At 47.2% G+C, this 20,712-nt stretch overlaps 1 protein-coding gene across 2 annotated transcripts in view; it reads right to left on the reverse strand.

The window, feature by feature from the left end:
- Positions 1-8,306: 8,306 nt before the first annotated feature.
- The window catches only part of Shrm (shroom), a 483,537-nt gene continuing 471,131 nt past the window's right edge, over positions 8,307-20,712 (reverse strand). For both annotated transcript variants that reach the window (XM_084602015.1, XM_084602016.1), the window contains 4 exons: positions 15,198-15,381; positions 14,514-14,643; positions 13,672-13,950; positions 8,307-10,840 (listed from right to left, as the gene is read on the reverse strand). In XM_084602015.1, coding sequence (XP_084458141.1) covers positions 10,550-10,840; positions 13,672-13,950; positions 14,514-14,643; positions 15,198-15,381 — 884 coding nt within the window. In that variant the 3' untranslated portion in view covers positions 8,307-10,549. The remainder of the gene's footprint in view (positions 10,841-13,671; positions 13,951-14,513; positions 14,644-15,197; positions 15,382-20,712) is intronic.

The raw sequence follows: 20,712 nt of genomic DNA on the forward strand, positions 1-20,712 counted from the left end.
TAAGCAGTTCGTTGCCTCTTGCGATCTACGCCAACGCACAACTCCGAAGTGTCACACCACACGGAGCACCTTTGGTCCGAGTGCTCGTCATTGAGACCCTTTTTCAGAGGGTGGCGATTGATATTGTTGGCCCACTCAACGTCCGCTCAAGGCATTCGGTACATCCTGACCATGGTGAACTATGCCACTCGGTACACTGATGCAGTCGCACTTCCTAGCATTGAGACCAAAAGGGTAGCCAAAGCTTTTGTCGAAATGCTTTCCCGTGTAGGAGTGCCCAGAGAGGTCCTCAGTGACAAGGGCACTGTAATTTTACGTCCGAAGTAATGAAAGAGGTTAGCCGTTTGTTGTCGTGGACCTCTGGCTGTAGTTAGAGAGCTTTGGACTAATGTAACCATCCCTGACGAGTTGTGAACTACGTACGAGTACGTCCTTGCTCTACGGGACAGGCTGGAGAATACCTGTAAACTTTCCCACGAAGAGCTGGAGTGCGCAGGAGAGTGTTACAGTCGCTACAATGACATCAAGAGCCGCAAACACTCATTCAAACTGGGAAAGAAGGTTCTTATTATCCTTCCCACAGAGCACAATAAGCTGCTCATGCAATGGAAGGGGCCTTTCTCGGTCATCAGCCACAGGGGCGGTGTCGACTATGAATTGGATTTGGGCCATGCCACAAAAATATTTCATATCAACATGCTAAAGAAACACCAGCAAAGGAAAGACGACACCATCGTGGCAGCTGTCGGTGCAGTAATGTCGGCAGAAGAAGACACATAGACGCTGGAGAGGTAGAGCTTCCTAAGCCATCCCAGACGCAGTCTATCGAGGATGTACACATTTCCGAGAGACTGACCAATGTAGAGCAGAACGAAGCCAAGAAACTTCTGCAACAGTACAAAGGTATGTTTTCGGACCTTCTGGGAAAGACCATGCTGATCGAGTGCCAACTGAAGTTACAGAGCGACAGGCCGATAAATGTAAAACAATATCTGCTACCGTATGCTTTGAGACAGGCAATTGCATCAGAAGTGGACGACTTGCTTCGATTAGACATCATTGAGCCATCAGAGTTGCCCTACAACTCCTCTGTGATCGCTGTACGCAAGCCTGATGGGACGCATCGGCTATGCATTGACTTCCGGAAACTAAATGAAGTCATCGCCGACGACGCTGAGCCCTTACCTCGTTTGGACGACCTTATCCCCTCGTTAGGGCGTGAGAAATTCTTTTCTATGCTGGACTTACCTAAGGAATATCGGCAAGCGCCGTTGTCACCCGATTCAAAGGCGATGACTGCTTTCACGGTTGGCACGGGGCGCTTTCAATTCCGATATATGCCCTTTGGTATATATTAAGATGGCGCCAGCCATTTTTACGAAGCTGATGCGGAACATCTTGATCGATATTCTCGACGTGGCGTACGACGATGTACTCATTGCAAGTGCGACATGGGAACAGCATCGCCAAACATTGTACAAGGTCTTTGCCCGAATCGAAGCGGCTGGTCTCACCAATAAACTGCTCAAATGCGAGATCGGAATAGAAACTGTTGTGTTCCTCGGCCACCAAATTGCGTCCGAAGAATTGTCGCCCCTCACCAAGACCCTACAAAAAATAAAAGAAGTTGTCCGATAACAAAGAAACAAGTCCGATCCTTCTTGGGACTCGCGGGTTACTACCGAGATTTCATTCCGAACTATGCTGACCTGACCTGTCCTCTGTCAGATCTAACACGGAAGGGTCAGCCTTCAGTTGTGAGCTGGGGCCCCGAGCAAGAACGGGCTTTCAAGCTTGCGGAAAAAACTGGCAGAGGCACCGATTCTGAAACTTCCAGATTTTGACAGGGAATTCGTCCTGCGAACGGATGCTTCTGATAGAGATGTTGGGGTTGTTCTGCTTCAATCGCAGGACGAAATCCTGCACCCAGTTGCTTATGCGAGCCACAAGTTGCTCCCTCGAAAGGTAGCCTATTCAACCATTGAGAAAGAGGCTTTAATACTGGTTTGGGAATCGAGAAATTTCAAGTCTTCCTTTACGGGAGAAGGTTTCTCGTTCAGACGGACCACCGGCCTTTGAAGTTCATAAAAGAAACAAAATCTGCAAACAGCCGCATTCTTTGCTGGAGTATTAAGCTTCAGGAATACAACTTCCGTGTTGAGTATATTAAAGGCAGCGAGAACGTGGGAGCAGATTTCATGAGCCGGCTGGAATTGTTGTTCAGCTTGCACTACTGCCTAGCTGCATTGTGTTGATTGTGTAATGAAAATCGCACATGATGTGCCTGTATATTTGTGCTTGCTTGATTGTCATCAATGATCAGTGACTTGTGACATGTGCTCAGGACATGACTGACGAACTAGATAAAGTGTTGTGTGCTGTGTGGATTCTGATCAGTGCATATATGGTGCGCGTCATGAACCGTACTGAGTGACGAGTGATCTTCACTGCATTGAACGGACCCAATCTACTGCACCCCTATGCGGGGCGTAATAATGTCGTTCTTGAAGTTTGTGGATGTCTAGAATATTCCGAGACAATATTCTTCAGTGGGGGGCAGTGTCACAAGCTACCTCACCTATACATATTATATTATGGTGAAACTACCAAAAAAAAAATATAATATAATATGCCTCTGCCCGTACCTCACCTGTACAGCAGAAGTTGCGGAATCTTCTGTCTCAGATATACAGCGAAACTCATGGGACCTTGCCGCTCCTCTGAGCAGGCTTCGACATGACGGTGGGGCAGCGACCGCGCGTCCTTGACGCCGGCACTGCGTAGCCAGCCGAGAATATAAAAACGCATACAGCAGCACGCCCGCGGCAGTGCGCTCTGGGAAGATTCAGTTTTCCGGGCCTTTCTCACGACCGCTCTGGGAAAAGCGTCTTGTGTTTCACCGGGCCCGCGATTGACGCATTGTTCTCCTCATCTGTACGGCCGCCGCTACCGATCAACTCGGCCTTCGACGCCTCAACTAACAAGAAAGCCATGAGAATTCCTTTTTGCCACAGACTGTTGTTTAATCGAACATTGTTTTCGCCTTGGTTTAACCTTACTCTGACTTAGTATTTTATGCTGTTTTCTATGTGACTTTTGCCCATACTTATTATATCTGGAATACTTGCTTTGTTATCTTTATAGTCTTCTTTTTTTATCCCAATTCTTGTTCATTTTCGGGTTTTCCTCTTGTCATTTAACTAGTCGTCTTTTATCAATATCTTTTCGTGGCGTTTTATTTTTTATTGTACTCTATTATTATGCAGTGTAATTCGGGCTACTATCTAAAAATATTCAATTGTTTATAAAAGAAAGTGACTTTCTTAAATTTATTCCTCAATCACACGACACACATACTTCACGGGTTGACCGGCCTAACTTTTCAATGTGTTCTCAAACCTCATAGAAGGACGACGTAAAGGGAATCCCGCGCCTCTGTTGACCGTAAAGGCGGGCATGTCAGCCCATGCAAGCTGACATCTTGCATGGGCTATGATTGCTTCTGCGGTCCTGCCTGGAAGTGCTGTGACCTTGACGTGCACTTACATCGTCTTTCAGTTGTCCCTTTATAACTGCTTCACATCTGCGCATATTGGAATCGCCTATGACAATGATCATGACCAACAATGGTCATTTGCGGTCTTCTGACCTAGTTCCTGTGAGTCATCCTCCTTTAGGTGCTTTCCTTTCTTTCCTTTATTTCGTGGGTTATCACCCTCATTCTGGCTTGTCCTCTTGACTACTGCGTAGCTTTTCAGCTCGCTCTCCTTATCGCCTTGCCCTGTTTGTTCAGGCTTGTCGAGGGCAGGAAATTTGCTGTCCTGCTTCGAATTTCCTCCATTTTGGAACCGAACAGCATATCCGGCTAGCCCGGGCTCCACTTTCTTTAACCTCAGTTCAACTGTAGCTCTATGGTACCTAGCTCTCATTTTTCTCAGTTTGCAGTTGTTTTCCCAGCTACCAGACGTGTTCCGACATCTTGTACTGGCTCAGTATTAAGTCCAGTTTCCTCTCCATTTCACACTGCTTACAGACATATTTGCCCTCTCCTCTCGGTCGTCAGCCTGGCTCTTGATCTTAAAATCTCCACCACACTCTTCACACTTCACCTTAGTCATTTCCCTGCCATTGTCAGCTCACGCATAAGTTCAATTGTTCAGAATTAACCACGCAGTGCAAAAGTAAAAAAACAAAAAACGAAACTTATTACTTGTGGTTGAACACGTCACACGCTACACCACGTAGACAAAATCAACCAACCCCAAAGAAAAAAAGCGCTAACGAAACAGCAAAACTGTAAAATGAGGCTAAAGAATACCTTTTGCGATAGAAAATTAGGCTGACAGAAGCGGGACCTTGACAAATAGCATAGTAAATAGGAAAAAAAAAAAAAAAAACGTCACCACCTGTTATACGTGGTTGAACAAGCCCATTCTCTGCTGGTGCAACCCTGTAATCTAGAGTGATTCGAAAATTTCAAGAGTACCGCATTCTTTCTCCGCGCGCCACCGGTCTGCCTGCTGGCTAATGTGGGTCACGTGGCCTCTCGTCGACAAATCAGCCAAGCGCACGCGTCGAATTGTCAAAGGGAAGGGGTGATGGCTGCTGCTGGGTCCCACACTAGGGGCCCTTGTGGGGGTTCACCCGCCACCGGTTGGTGTACCTGTTGTAAGCCGTCATTGCACCCCCACCGTTTCGGTGGCAGACGACGGCTGTTGCAACGCGCGTCTCTCTCTTTCCCTATTCTTTTCCTTTCTTTCTTTCTAAAATTACCTTGTCCGTTATTCTCTCTCTGTTTGTCCCAAGTAGCCGCGCTGTTTTTTGATCTTGCAGCAGCGCTTGTCCGTTATTCTCCTCTCTGTTTGTCCCAAGTAGCCGCGCTGTTTTTTGATCTTGCAATGCACCAACTAGCTCAGATTTCCGTTCTTCTCAAATTACCTTTCTCTACACGAGGCAGCAGATGTGGCTCAGCTATAGAGCCAGTAACAGGTCTGTGCGCTTTCTTTTCCTTTTTTCTGCCGTCACAGCAGCGAAACAATTCTTTTCTTGTGACTATAGTGTAATCGACATACGGGATCCTCACCTGCGGCCACTCCCTGAAAACATCTCATTATTCTAGAGTACTATACTAACAGTAGGTCACTGCGGGATCAGACGCAGATGAGTGTAATCCGTATTGGTCTGCAAACAATTTCGCTGCACACACGCGCACACATGTTCCCGTGAGCATAGCAGACTGCGCATGTGACGCGCATGCGAGTGCGCAGCTTGCCGCCGCGGCGCTGGCAGTCGATGAAGGATAGGACACTTCAATGTAGCGTGCCGCCGTATAGGTTACGCGCTACATCGAGGCACCCTAGTGAAATTAGAAGCGCTGACGGGGCAGTGGGTGCGTCTGTACCAATTAAGGTGGTTACTTGGTCTGTACAGAACCGTGGTCTGTATAGCTGCCATCTCGAGGTGTGGCAATTCCCATTGGCTTGTTCATGCAGTGCACGACCTAACAGAGAATCCTATCATATGGATTCTGTGACACCATTTCGACTCTGAGGACTCTATAGTATATACCGTGTATGTATCCATCTCGGATCCTTGGCATTTTGCATTTCAAAGATGTTTCTCGCGACATAGTTTTTTTGTGCAGTGGTACTCGTCATGATCGAAAGTAAAAAAACTGAGTGGTCTGATATCATTTTACAGCTTTGGAAGCTCAAATAATGCTAACACGGATACATACACAGATGCTCCTATTGATGTTCATGTTGGTAGTTCATTTTTTTGGGTGCAGCGGTCGCCTGACATGACCAAGGCGAGCTTGGCACCAGCTATCAGCCACGCTTGATTTTCCTGTGCATACCTTTCTAGACGGCTCCGCGTACCAGGTGGAATTGAACCAAAGTCAATCTGAAGGCGAAGCATGTGTGGCAAGCAGCAGTATGTGTGTGTGGCAAGTATGTGTGGCAAGCAGCAGTGACGAAGGAAAAGTAGGCCGAGCAATCTTCAGACTTTTATACTTTTGCATTCTCTATGTGTGATGTAATAAGGCAGGTTTTGAATACGGCTGCAGCAAGTAAAGATTGCACTAATCACTTCTTGCTACACCCTTTGCTCTTACAGCATTGGCGTTCTGCATATGTGCACTAACGCCCCGCTATATTGATTCACCTTCTCTAGATCTGGCTATTACCCTAAATATTCCTTAGCCCTTTATATGGCTTACCCATTCTCCACAATAAATACCGAACTCGTGCGGGTGTAGAGAGTCCAGCTACATAATACGATGGCACGCAATTAAGCCCTTTTTCCTTTATATCACTGATGGCTGTAACAAAACAGTGGCTATAAGTGTGCATGAGGACTCTCGTTTTGGTTTGGTTTATGGGGTCAACGTCCCAAAGCAACTCGGGTTATGAGAGACACTTTAGTGGAGCGCTCCGAAAATTTCGACCACATGGGGTCTTCTGATTTTGTTGCATGTTGTAAAGCCAAGTCTGCATTGTGAGACGAGAGGTGTAGAATGACGGCTGTTCAGTTTAAACTAAGAAATGGGGTTCAATCGTGCAATCGAGGAATGCACCAAGACTCATCATTAGACAGTCTTTCTTATGGTTGGCATCGTGGGTTGTCTGCGGCACCACCTCTATTCTGCAAAAATCACCAATATGTGGCCCCTGTTATGCCCCCAAGAGTAGTCAGGGAAAAGGTAGACAAAACGAGAACAAAGGGTAGGTCATTTGGGCAGATGCATCGCAGATGTTTACTGGCTGTGGGCAGGTCACAAATGATGGCAAGTTCACTTTTTTCCCTTCATGTAGGTAACCTGGTTACTATCAGTTTAGTCACATATATGACTCACCATGCTTACTGGAGGCCTCTCTGCTGTACTGCTCCGATTGGCACTTGCCGTCATTATGCCATCACTTGCCGAGTGATATGCCTTTTTTTTCGTTGTCGTCCTTCGCAAGACTGAATGTAGTTTGTATTCTCGTGTATTGTATTCTTCTGTACCCCCCACTCCTGCCTAAAGCCTGACATTCAGGCTGGCAGTATGCAATAAATAAATAAAGTTCTGTGATGCATTCCACTTTAGAGGCGGATTTTGCTAGAAACAGTTAGCCAGCAAATTATCAAGACGTGTGCTATGTCAGCCATTACATGTGCACAGACAGCCAACCACACTCGAAATTTGTATGAAGCACCAAGCAGTGTAGTAGGAAGAAATGAGACATGTGGACTGCACAGCAATGTGGCTTTTTATTGAAATCACAGACCTGCCATTGTCGTCTGGCTTTTCTGTCGTATGTACACATGTTAAGAATCCAAGGATGCGCAGCTGACTGTGTACACGCACACGCACAGCTTCGAGCAACTGCCATATTACAGGCAAAGAAAAAAAGTGAAGACAAAGAAAATGTGAACAAGTAGTAAGCACGCAGGTCACAACTGCCGTAACCTGTCATGCACACACACGTACACACATGTGCACTGCGCCAGTCTTCACAATCTCACATGAGCAAAGGCGCAAGCGCCCTCTCAAAGCATGTTGCAAATGTCACAAACAGGTGCCTCTTTTCTCTTTGTACAAAACATGGGGTCTCAAACCAACACGGGCACGGCGGCAGGCAAGAAAGGAGAAGAAGAAAAAGTGAAGCACTCTGTGTCCCGGAAAGTTTGTGTCCCATTGCTCTCCAGGATAAAAGGGGTCCTACAAAAATACTGTTAAGTTGGACAGCCGTGGGATAATCACGCATTATTGTATTACACAATCTACAGCAGTGTGGGCCAGTCACGCCTACATCTTCCTCTCTCTCATTCTGTAACCACGCCAGGAAAGAAAGCAAAGAAGACAAGGAGAGGGGCGGTGAGGAGAAAGTGGCACACGCAAGGCATGAAACACCCCGACACATCCCAACATGCGTGCCAGCACGTCGCCCCAAAATGAACACTACTATTCACAGTTTCTCTTTGCCTGAAACGACACTCGATGAAAATATTGCGACCAACTTAGTAAAACAGAGTGCTACAGGACTCTGCAGAGTGCCCCTTTCCTTATCACACTAGAACATACATGCCAAAGGAGGACTTGCCCTCCTCCCCTCCTTTCATATAGTGACCTATGCGTTGTAGACAGAGTGAGAAAGAATAAATTAAAGTGGAAAGAAAATAAGAGGGGAGGGGGGCCACGGGTAATAAAAAAAATGGATATGCAGCATAACACCATGGTATCTACGTAAATATACACGTGACAACAAACAAAAGAAAGAATGCACAGGTGTGGAAGAACTGCGGAATGCAAACTTTTCTTCCCCCCCTTTGAACAGCAGCATGGGAACACACATGTTCTGCACGGTAACGGTTTCACTTTCTTGTCAACTTCAAACGAACGCGAAGCTTCCAACTTGATCATTGGCAGCACAGGCCACAGAAGTGTACTTTCAATGAAAAACAGCGTGACAACAGCAACAGCAGATGCCATAATATTAACAACAGTAAAAAAGAAGCCACAGGTGATAAGTGTTAATGACCACAGTGGCCAGCTGTGCGGTTCGTGAGGCTACCAGCAGAAGTCCTCAATTACACCAGTTACGAAGCTCCTTGCTGCTGGCATGTTTTGAAACATAGCACGTTGATTGGTCCAAAGTTAGAGTTCTACAAGATGTCATGCCGCCTGTAGCATTTAAGCAAATTGTTAAAAACTCCTAATAAGTCCTAGGACACTGCTAAACCAGACTAACAGTTGTGCTCATATGTACCTCTTCCATCTGTCAGCACCTGAAAGCTGCCTACATGGAATACCTGGATTTTGGATGACATCTTCATATTTGGTATAATTGAGTTCTTGCTGTCGGCGTTGCAGGATGCGTGGCATTACTCTTCATGGCTCAAGAGTAAAAAAACCTAGCCATTTTGGTTTTGAGTCGTTCGAATTTTATGACCAGCAAAAGGTATTTGCTTCTTTTCAAGTGTGCTAATAACCAGTCAATAATACTCAAGGCATATGACGAGTACTTTTACTTGCAAAACAAATCAACTGCACTTCCTACTCCAGTGGTTAAAAATTAAGTGGTGAGATTACTATATTTACTAACAAGTAGAATAGCGTGTAACAACCCAATATAGATAAGGTAACTACTTAGTGGACAGTCACGGTTTTTCCTCCAGGCACACTGTCGTCGCCACTGCATCAAAAAAGCTTATCACGTACGCTGGCACAAAATGTGAGATGGAAGAATACAGCTCAGTTTTAAAATATGCCAGTGCATGAATATCCGCAACCTCTGCCTGGCGCCTCATCTCGAGCACACAAAATCAAAAAATGATAGCATTAAAATGAGGAAAACGGGCATAATCAAGTTGCTTTTGAAAAATCTCAGATCAAGTTTCCTTTCACTTTGTTCACTAAAAAAGATGAATATACATTCTAAAGCACATGGTTCAGTTGCCCCACTGGCATCAAGTAAGAATGCAGAGTACAAGTAAAATTCTGGGTGAAGCAAAAGGAACAGAATGACGAGGCAACATACATCAACATCTGCTGCCATTAAACAGTGCTACAATTCACAAAAACGAGAATGACTTTGCAGTAATGCACACACATAAAAAAGAAAGGATTGAAGCAAACTTATTGCGGAACCTCATGGGACCACTTCGAGGAACAGAGGACGACTGCTGAGAGTAGCTGGGACAAGAAGAACGGGGGTGGGGGAGAGGGGGCTTGAAAAACTTGATATGGCACTAGGAGGGCAGTCCAAAAATGAGTCACTGGAGCACTCAGGCACCTCACAAACCGAGTCACAGTCATCCTCCCGGTACTCTTCGCTGACCGGGGACAGCGTGTGGGGTTAAAAGACCACGGTGCGATTTCACAGTGCTGGGTGCTGCTGTCGTCGCTGGATGTTGGCCACAGTGCTCTCATCAGACGATGCCTCAGGGAGCGCTAGGGTGACTTATGTACACAAGGTGGCAGAGTATCCCGAGGCTGAAGACGGTAAGGGCACTCATGGCTTGTCCAGTCATTGATAACACTCTTTCCTTGTTTTGTCAATACCATACACAAACTTTATGAAAATAGTTCATTCAGTTGCTGAAAGCTTAACCACCACTTTTTACTTTGTTCCAATTGTGATGGCGACTATACACGTGCCATTCAATCACCATTTATTTCATGAACTCGGTCTCTTTTAAACATACAAAACAATATCAGGCCAGCAGAGCCCACGAAAGCTGAGGCATGCTAGGAAACACAGCCTGCCTACACTGAATAACAGTTTACTTGATGATGCATTTGTTTAAGATGTATCGTGTTCACTGCTATTCACTCCTTGTTCCTTTTCACTGTAGACACATAAAAAAAAGTGCCATCAGTCAGACCTTCCTTAGAACCATTTATCAGAGCAGGGAAAGTAAGAGTGCCTATGTAGATTCAGCATCTCCTTCCAGTCATCACAAACTTTCCAGCCCACCTATGACCTTGACGCTTCAGCCTCGAGATTTACAGCCTGGCTAGCGTGGCCGTCCCACATGTTAGAAGTGTTGTCCTCCGACAGCCCTAGGATGATGCCAGCGACCTCCAGGAGGCGGCAGTGCTGACCACCGCGCCCGCCCTGAGCGCAGCTAGTTGCTCTTCACCAAGCCGGATCTTGTCGTCGATCTCGCGCGCGTCCACAAGCAGCTTAGACTTCATGCGCACGAAATGGTCGTAATCAGCATACTCCTGTGGCGTCAGGTACTTTCGCAGAAACTGGGCCACCTGCCGACTACGCCTGTCAATGCTCTCCTTGAGCCGACGCGCCTCTTCGTGCTGGCTGCTCAGCTTGTCCCTCTTGGCCTCAAGGGCTCTCTGCAAGCAAGGAATATGTCACAACATAGTCAGATGATACAGTGGTTTCTCTCTATACATAGTGGTCAGATGACATAGTGGTCTGACTCTGCAGTTGTTTAGTCATTGTAGTGATGGTTACATTGCACGGGTTATAGTAATTAATAAAGCTCCATACTTGTCAGCATACAAAAGGACATAGCCAAAAGAAGAGAACAGATGTCAGAAAGGCAGCTGAAAGCTAAAGCTGTATCCGTTATTTCAGCCAATATATTCACACGTCCAGTGATCATAATCAGAACAAGGTCTCTTATTCCTTCCGAAATTTACGGAATCGCGCAATAATTCTCAAATATTGAAGAGAGAGTTTGACTGTACTTTTCCATGCTAGGGACCATTGCAAAATGTTGTCGATTGCATCATTGAAAAAAAAACTATAAAGAGACACACTTTAATGGTTTCGTCTATGGGGTTTAACACCCCAAAGCGACTCAGGCTACGAGGGAGGGACGCCCTAGTGGAGGGCTCTGGAAGTTTTGACCACATGAGGTTCTTTAATGCACTGATACTGCGCATAACACGAGCACCTAGGTTTTCATTTTCATTGAAAAGCGGCTTCCATGGCTGGGATTTGATCCAGCATTCTCGAGTTCAGCAGTTGAGGGCCATAACCACTGAGCCCCCACGGTGGGCAGACATATAATATTATTAAAGGAGGTGTTTAACTGGTAGTCAACTTGGCACGCAACTTTGGCACGCAAAAAAAAAAAAAAATATTGGGGCACTTGACCATCATTGCACAATGCCACTGCATTAGCCTTAGGTACCATCTTTACTTTTAATGGCCCTTATTTTTTTATTTTGCCATTATTACTAGCCATTCTCATTTTGATGGGTCATTCTCAGAACATTCATTTTTGGGTTCTTTCTAGAGCAGCCCCCTTCTCCCTACAAAGCAGAGAGAAAATTTCCATCTCTCCTTGTGTTACCTGCCACAGTTGCAGGTGGCACTGTGCTGGCTTTTCTTCAGAACAGAGCTTCCAATACAAACATTTTAAGAAGACATACATCAGCCTCTGTTCAGGCAGGCATCAATATCTAATAAACAAGCAAACAGCACATCAAATCCGAAGTTTTACAATGTATACATAGGAATAGCAGCTAAAAAAGATGTTTGAGGTCGGTTACGATATTCCTCAATGCGAAATTTCAGCGCAGCTCTCTAGCTTTGGCAGCACGAACAGCAGAATGCTCTCGGAGGCAGTGCCTGCTGCTCCGGCGGCGATGAGCTTCTTCATGCAGCTCATTTATCAGCAGCAACATACAAAGCATTTCCACCGGTTGCATCGCTCATTCTTCGGGAAGAAATGGCTGGGACTGTTTTTAATTGGAAGGCAATGCTGTGAGCGGCGTGGCCAAAGCGTACAAACTATAGCGTGGGGCAGCTTTCGCCTTCATGTATGTGTCTCGAGTTTTTAGCAAGAGCAAGACTACGCTAGTCAGAGCAGAGCCCAGTTTCGCGTTGTCAGGTGGAGCAAAACTGTGCATGCGCCGTCAACATGGCAACCAGCTTCGTCGCTGCGCGGGGGCTTCATGGGTGAGGAGGATGAGGAGGAAATAACTTTATTTAACGCACTATTGAGCATGAACAATGTCCTGGGCCAGGGTCACCAAGACCAAGTGGTCTTTCAGCTGGTCAGAAGGTGAGCGCATGTACTGCGCGCAGCATACTTGCTGGCTGCGAGAAGCTGCTTCGGACGCGTTTGCGCTACGGTAAGGGTTCTCTTGCTAAACAATGGATTCTCATTTACAGCGTTAGCCACCCCAGGCGAAAATCGTAACTGGTTAAATGATTTAAGGAACAATTCCCAGTTGATACCAGTTAGATTCCAGTTGGATCTAACTGGTATCAGTTAAATACCAGTTGGATCCAACTGGTATTCAACTGGGATCTACTGGTATCAACTGGGAATGGTTCCTTAAATCATTTAGAACAGTTACGATTTTCGCCGTTGATACCAGTTAGATCCCAGTTGGATCTAACTGGTGTCAGTTGAATACTATTGGATCCAACTGGTATTCAATTGGGATCTAACTGGTATCAACTGGGAATTGTTCCTTAAACCATTTAGACCAGTTAGGATTTTCGCCTGGGACGGATATCGGCAACCTCCGATGCCGCCCGGTTCACCGGTGTTCAACGATGTCGCGCCTACCGGTAGCTCTCGCTGCGTATATCCTGGCCTGGCTGAGTTAAGCCACTGCCTTTTTTTTTTTTTTTTTTTTTTTTCACGAAGCGCAAGGAAAGTGAGAGGAGAGCACGGAAACAAGGAGTCAGGAGAAAGCGTCTAGGGCGCGTGTGTCGATTTGGCCTGTGAGACCCGCACTCACGCCCGGCGAGTCGTCTTCAGGGTGTCGACCAGCCAGCGACGCCCATTCGCGCGCGTCTTTTACATTCTCTTTCACGCGGTAACACCGCGGCAGCAGCGACACCGTTCAACCGGCGAACATTCGCATAAGAGCGGCGCTCTAAAATCCTTCCAGAGTCCAGACTTCTCGCTCTTCTTCAGGCGAGAAAGTCACACGGAGAGCTTTATTGCTATCCCCCCTCCTCCTTTCGTTCTATATGCAATCCTGCTCCCATGCACACATGGATCATAGGACGTATTCGCATTCTCGAGACCACCTGTCCTCTAGTTCGCAATCATGGATGAAAATCCTGTTGGACGGAAACAAAGCATACGGCCGCGGCTATAGCGGCGCCGCGTTAAGAGAAAAAGACAAGCATTTTCTACAGATATTGCTTTTAGGAGGTAAAACGGGCCCGGCATGAGTCAGGCTAGGCGACTGACCCTCTCCTGGGTGGTGGGCTCGTCGGCGCCTGCCAGTCCAGCCAGCGCGTTGTGGACGCGCGCCAGGCGGCCGGAGAGGGACAGGATGAGGCTGACGATCTTGTCCAGCTCATCCACGTGCAGTCGGTACTTGTCGTGCTCGGCGGGCCGCGCCAGCTGCTCGACGCGGCTGCCCAGGGCACGACCCAACTGCTCGTTCTGCGCGGCCTCCTCGCGCAGACCCAGCCGCGCCGACCGCAGCACGTCCAGTTTTCGGGCAATGCTGGCCATCAGCTCGTCCTGTAAGCAGCCGCCAGAAAGAGCTATCAGCCACGCGATGCCGTAGCAGCAGCGGCACAAGGCCAGAGAAGTTAATTCACGTAATGGGGGAACTTGGTACGCTTATGTATAAGTAATTAATTAGGCGTTCAATTAAGTAGATCGAGACACAAGGCCAGAGAAGTTAATTCACGTAATGGGGGAACTTGGTACGCTTATGTATAAGTAATTAATTAGGCGTTCAATTAAATAGGTCGAGAACATGGTCAGAGAAGCTAATTCAGGCAATGGGGGAACTTGGTACGCTTATATATAAGTAATTAGGTGTTCAATTAAATAGGTCGACAGCGTGGCCAGAGGAAAGAGGCTACATTTTAGTCCTGCTTTTCACATAAAATAAGCAATGTAGACAGACGGACAAACAGGAGAGCTTTTGTTGGGCAGTTGTTCTTTGAATCTCAATATCTCTAGCAGAATGTGGGAAACACTTTTAGGAAAACAGCGAACGTAGCACACACACACACAAAAAAAAAAAAAAAAAAAAAAACGTGAAGAGACAGGAGCATTGGAAGAGCTGTACTGACCTTTTTGGCGGCCAGCTCGCTGTCGGAGCTCCACTCCTGCTTGCCAATGTCCGATCCGAACCTGGTCAGGAACTTGGCCTTGGACTCGGATGTGGTGTAGTAGGCACTATTCGCGGGGAGGTTCTCGTCCCTGCGAGCCAGGCGAAGTTGGACACGATCAGTGGATGGCAAGCTCGTCCTGTAGTCCTCCTAACAACTATCGGTGTTGATGCCGACGACTATATACTTTTAACACCAAAGCCGCGTTCATAAAGAACTCCTAATGGCAGCCAACGTGAGGAAGATAGAGTACCAAGTGAACGAACAGTTTACACCGGCTTAGTCGCAGCAGCTTAATCCGCCCGCATCCTTTTAAGACAATACGTACCCGCAGTACTTCAGCTGCTGAAAGCTATCGTCAAGGAAACTCATTTGATTTTTTTGTATTATTGCGGTGACTGGGTGCTCCCGTCTTCAAGCTCACTCCGTGATCAGAAGCAACGACTAATAGTTCAGCCATCAGCAAAGAGCAGCTGGTCTCTGCCAGCGATCATATCGTTTACTGTAATCTCAGCCTCGACCACAAGGGACGTTGATTAGACGACAAGGAGGAGGACACAGCACCCAGAAGCTCAGAGGGATAAAGGCATGACTCAGGCGCGATACACAGCACGATCGCCGCTGTGCTCGGTATGCATGTGGTACCTGAGCGCGTTGTTCCCTGTGGCGGGGAGGAGATATGGTGAAGCCGCGGGCGGCGAAGGCTGCGGCGACGTGGCCACCGAGCTACGCCGCCTGGGCAGGGAGTCCAGCTGGCCGTTCTGACAGGCGTCCACGTCGAACAGGCCTTCCAGGTAGTCGGACGTCGTCCTTTGGTTCGGGCTGGGCACTGCGCACAAAGACAAGCGAAGCGTGTAAGGGCGCTGAAGAACTTGATTTATTAAAGCGAAAGAGCCCCATTACGCGCAAATCCGGTCGCCAGCGTGGACTCGATGGCACCCCAAAATGACTTCAGGTAGAAACAGGGAACAAGTGGGACAGATACTGCGCCTTTCTGGGCTGAAAATCTCGCGTCGGTGAGATTTGTCCGCGAGATGTGTCAGCGAGATTCTGTGAGTTACAGATATTGCGCCTTTCTTTTCCTCTAAACCAATTATAGAACGCCGGTCAACTTTGATGCGTTCAACGGCACGCTGGTTGTGTTCGAAAAAGGGCGCGCGATGTACCGTGTGCAGCAGCAATGACCAGGCTTTCGCATTTCTCCACTGCACAGTGCTCTCGAAACTTTTTGGAATATCACGGAAGAGAAAAACTCTGAGATCGTCGCATGCACTCAGCTGCATTTAAGGCAATTTGCATGTGATGCTGCAAATTGCTAACAATGACTAAGTGCCTCCATTGTTGAAGCATTTTTGCGGGTCATTTTGCCACATGACTTTGGTATGACGTCATTTGGTAACAATTGAAACTTTTTGCGTAATTGTGACATGACTGGTATGATGGCATCTTGTCCCGTGTTGTAACCGCTAATTATAAACTGATTAGAATGTCGTAATAATTTCATGATTAATTAATTAGTGTTATTATTAACAATAACTGTGTAAATTATCATTTACTAATTAGCGATGCTGAGCGTGACGTCTGTAAAACATAATCTACCACTCCCTTTTTTATTACTTAGTATACATTTCACTCATAGAGATTGAACTTCGACACGTGACGTCACACACGGTACCATTTCCAGTGGACACATTTTGCGAACAAGACTCAGTGGCGAGGTTCACGTCATACGAGCTATATAAGGCATATGAGTGCAGTTGGGAAAAGAGACAGGCGAGATCATAAATTCGAGGACATGGAGGGTGTACGTGGTAGAGAAGGTTATAAACTATTCAAAGAGAATATTCTAGTAAGCGCATGCAGAACTAGAAGCAAATAAACACGAGTAAAAAGTGACTATACACTCATAACCATCCTGCCACACTCCTGTACTCGAGTTAGCTCTCTGCCGCGCAGGCTGAGTTCTCCGATCGTGCAAGCAAAACAAATCAGCTTTATTTACACACATGTTGGTGTCTGTACAAAACCTGAGGGAACAGCGGCATCCCTATAGCGGTTTCATTTTTAGGTAACCTAATTAGTCCACAGAACGGGCAGCAAGAAACTGGCACAAGAAAACAGTTTATTGGTCGGCTGAGGGCTCACTTTTTTTTTTTTTACTTTGTATGTTTATGCCTTGTGCATCACATCCAGCATGCCAGATGAGCGCTGACGGCAGCCTCGAGTTTATTGCCCGCATGTCCGTACATATAGGGCCTCGGATGTCACAGCTCTCGCATCCAGTTCACCGGCCACTGTGACTGAGAACGAGTGGAGCGAGCGACGTGAAATGCTGAATTATGCCCCAAGGAAACGCCGCATAAAAAAAGTCTATGGCGATGCAGTCATGCAACCCACAGCTGCCGTTACCGGTGCCTGGAAGGAGCTTATTGCGCGACCATAAACTGCGCACGGGGATAACGTTTATTGCGGGTGCTGCCAACGCGGAAACTGCGTTTTACGATGCTGCAGTTGCATACCCACCTCGTAGCACGGAACACGATCGAAGAACAGATAGGTGGAAGGCTAGATATAGATCGGCGGAAGTTACTAGCGTGCTTTGTTAGCTGAACCTGTATGGAAGCCATCTTAAGCCAAGTGAAATAAACCGAAGTCCTAGTCCCTTACGAATGACTTATGAATTGTTTTCACTTGACAAAGCATCACTATAGAATAAAGTGGGGTGAAATGATATCATGCGATCTTGGGCGTGGCGGCAACATTCCGGCGCAGATATGGGCGATTCAAGGTGTCCTGAAGTAATCCCGTACGTTCGAATACGGCATACCGCCCGTAATTAACTGTGTACCATATCTACAGGCCTGAATCGAAATTTCAAGGCCACGGTGACGGGTTCAACTGCCGTCTCACGCTCCACATTCGAAGGAGCTACCAGAGTTCCGACATGTCATGTGATCACGTGACGTCACACAACCCGCCGACAAATGATTCGCCGGCCATGTAACCTGCAAACTACCACCCGCAAAGATCGTGACGGAGCCTTTACGGCTTTCGCGCTAAAAGCCCTCATTCTACCTTTAATAAAGGGCTATCAATCATGCTATCATTTCTGTCCCCTGCTGTCAGTGTGAAGAGACAGCGCGCCCCATTTAAAGTTATGTACCCTAAGCGCGTCACCTAGCACAACGGGTTCTACAACCACGTACTTGCTGCCACCTTAGTAGGACACTGTTAGAGTTAACCTGCTGCACTTTTACCGAAAATACCGCGAAAGCACTGTTCGAGTTACCTGCGCCAGGGTACTGACTGTGACACCACGATCTGGCAGGCCAATCAGGAGTTAAGCACAACGACGGTTAACAAGATACTTTCTCGGCTCTGGTATCCGTATGAGCTAGTGCTTTTGCATTTATTACTCTAAGCATTGGTGTACTCGGTATCGAAGTGTCACGCATTTGATGGCACAAGCGCGATAGATCTCGAGCAAACAGGAGCAGCCAAAAGCTTAGGGAACTTCTAAGTATCCTTAACAGTTGATGCGACAGCATCGCCGTATGTGTGGACATCATGTGCTGTTGCTTAGTAGCAATCTTAGCTAGTGATGCTTATAAGTAGTTCTGATTAGTGGCCTCAATTTCTACTAAGTGTTCTAATATAATGTGCGCTTGCTGTGCACTCCGAGGTATGAGGTAGTAGCAATTAAAAGGCCTCTAAACTACTAGGATGATCGAACTCTACACAGTGGTGTAGAGGTAGCGCGCCAGACTTGCCATCTCCGGAAGGCAAGCGGTTCGATTTCCGCGCCACCACTCTCTCGTTTCCACAAGAGTATTTCTATTTGAGAGTTTTAGCGTAGCGCTATTCGCGATCTGTTATCGTGATCCGTCACCGCGGGGCTTCACTGCGCATGCGCCAGTACCGCGGTAGCTTGAGAACGAAATATAGGTAGTAAATTTCCGCTCGCTACATTAAGGCAAATAATTACGGAGACGCTCGTGGGCTATAGCGTCATTCATGGCTTTCGACTCAACACGCGCCAATGCAATTTATTTGCGCAGACTTTTTGTGCCTGTTCGTTCGTGATACGCAGCCTGTATATACTTCGGTTGACGAGCGACGAATGTTCTTTTCCTGTTTCACCTTCAGTCGCAATGGCTTGGTACAGCGTGTTCAATGGTGTGGTTTTATTGGAAGCTTTGACATGGCCACAGGTTGAGGGGATTTTCTTTCTCCGGGCGGAGACTGCGCTCCCCACGAAAACTGTGCACCGACGTTGCGTCGCCGATTATGGGCTCATGATCAAGGTGCCTCATAGCAACCACTCAACGTTTAAAAAGTGGCTCCACTTAGGGAAAATAGACTTAAGTGACCTTGCAAGTGGACTCCTCATAACGGAGATCGTGCGAAGTGCACAGAGTGTGCCGAGGACAAGGGGCGCTGTTGTGCATGACACTGCGTCGCCTGGTAGTCAGATGGGAAAATTGAGGAAACTCTTCAATTAGCAGCAGGCACCATCTTAGCTCAAGCGCTATCCATTGGGCTCGAATGCTATCCTTCTAAAACCACGATCCTGCTATTGAGAGCGAAATCCGCCGCTAACTCACCCACTCATATCGCCTTACAAGGACCCCCTATTCCCACCACCCACACCCTCCGCATCCATGGTCTCTGCCTGCAGGATTTTAGACGCAATGATCAATCTTACCCTTATAACTCTCAGGGGCCCAACGCAATCCGTACTGCAGCTTCTACGCCGCGTATCCTCCATGCATAAGGGCTCAGATGAGGCGGACAACATGAAAGTGGTCCACGCTTGTACGCTCAGCCGCATCCAATACGCTACCCCAAAGCTAAAGCTTAACCGCACGGAAACCGAGCACGTGAACGCCATAATCCGCCTTGCAACTAAAGCAGCCCTAAACCTATATCGCAGCACTAGCACAGCCAAACTCGTTGCACATAGGCATGCATAACACCCTCCAGGAACTAGTTGAAGCGCACATTCAGACCCTTCATTGTTAAGCCTCTTCCCCGAAACGTCCATCCGCGGCATCACATTCCCCTCCACGTACTCGCGCTAAAGCCCTTCACAAGTATTACGGACAAGCCCAGGACTCCATCTCGGTAGACGCCACATGTACAAAGCATGAAGCCGTAGGAATTTGTTACAATTTAACCCTATCCCACCCCTTAACACATCGTCTTCCACCGGGCTCTGCACGTACGTTCGAGGAGGCAGAGCAGACCGCCATCGCCCTAGCCCTAGCTTCCACATTCGGATACCCGCAATACATCCAAGTGATTCAAAGACAGCTTTGTACAACTTTCCCAGAGGCAGGATTCACACTCCTCTCTGGCCCTTGCTGAACACTTCACCTAACATTTTCCACGCAGGGTAGAGCTCCTGTGGGTGGCGGCTCACACTGGTAACCCCGAAAACGACTCGAGCAAGTATTCGGTCAGCACGCCTCGGTCATCTTCAGCGCGGTGTCCAAAGTAATGGCTCATATCGGATATGACTTTGACACCTCCTGGCAGATTTTACCACACACTACAGCGGCTCAACATTATTAGCTTGTAACTCTTCTCCAGGGTGAGAATGCGGTTTATCGTTTCAAAAATTGTCACTGCCCTTTTATTTTGCATGAGAAGACGAGTGTGTTAGAAATTTGGTTCCGCCTAGTCTTTCCAGGCTGTGAATGCGAAAGGGGTCCCATTAAAGCGGTGGTATGGTTTTATTAATGTCACTGCTCAGAGGTTCTGCCGTCCATCCACTGATCAGCTAGAAAACTTCTCATAAACGTCAACATGGTCAAAGCTATCAAGCCACAAACGCACTAACCTGCCGACTAAATGGCCCGTTTGCTGTGCCGCGCCTTGTTTCAGGTAAACTCAGCAACTATTCCAAAGTTATATTGCATTTATTGTATAGTATGTTAACAACAGTTATGCCACATTTATGTCTGGTAGGATGGTTGTTATTCAACTGGTAAGTAGGCTGGTGAGTAGCAAAAATTAAAAAAAAAAAAGAAAAACGTGAAGACGTGTCTAAGAAAAGGAACCAGGAGAACGTAGAAGCCATACAAGTGACACGATAAGAGTAGAGAGACGGAAAGAGCAGAGAGCAGGCAGAAGTTGGGCGCAGGAGAGAGTGCATGCG

The sequence above is a fragment of the Amblyomma maculatum genome, chromosome 4 (genome assembly GCF_055883805.1).
Source record: "Amblyomma maculatum isolate TAMU_Amacu chromosome 4, ASM5588380v1, whole genome shotgun sequence".
Classification (NCBI taxonomy): domain Eukaryota; kingdom Metazoa; phylum Arthropoda; class Arachnida; order Ixodida; family Ixodidae; genus Amblyomma; species Amblyomma maculatum.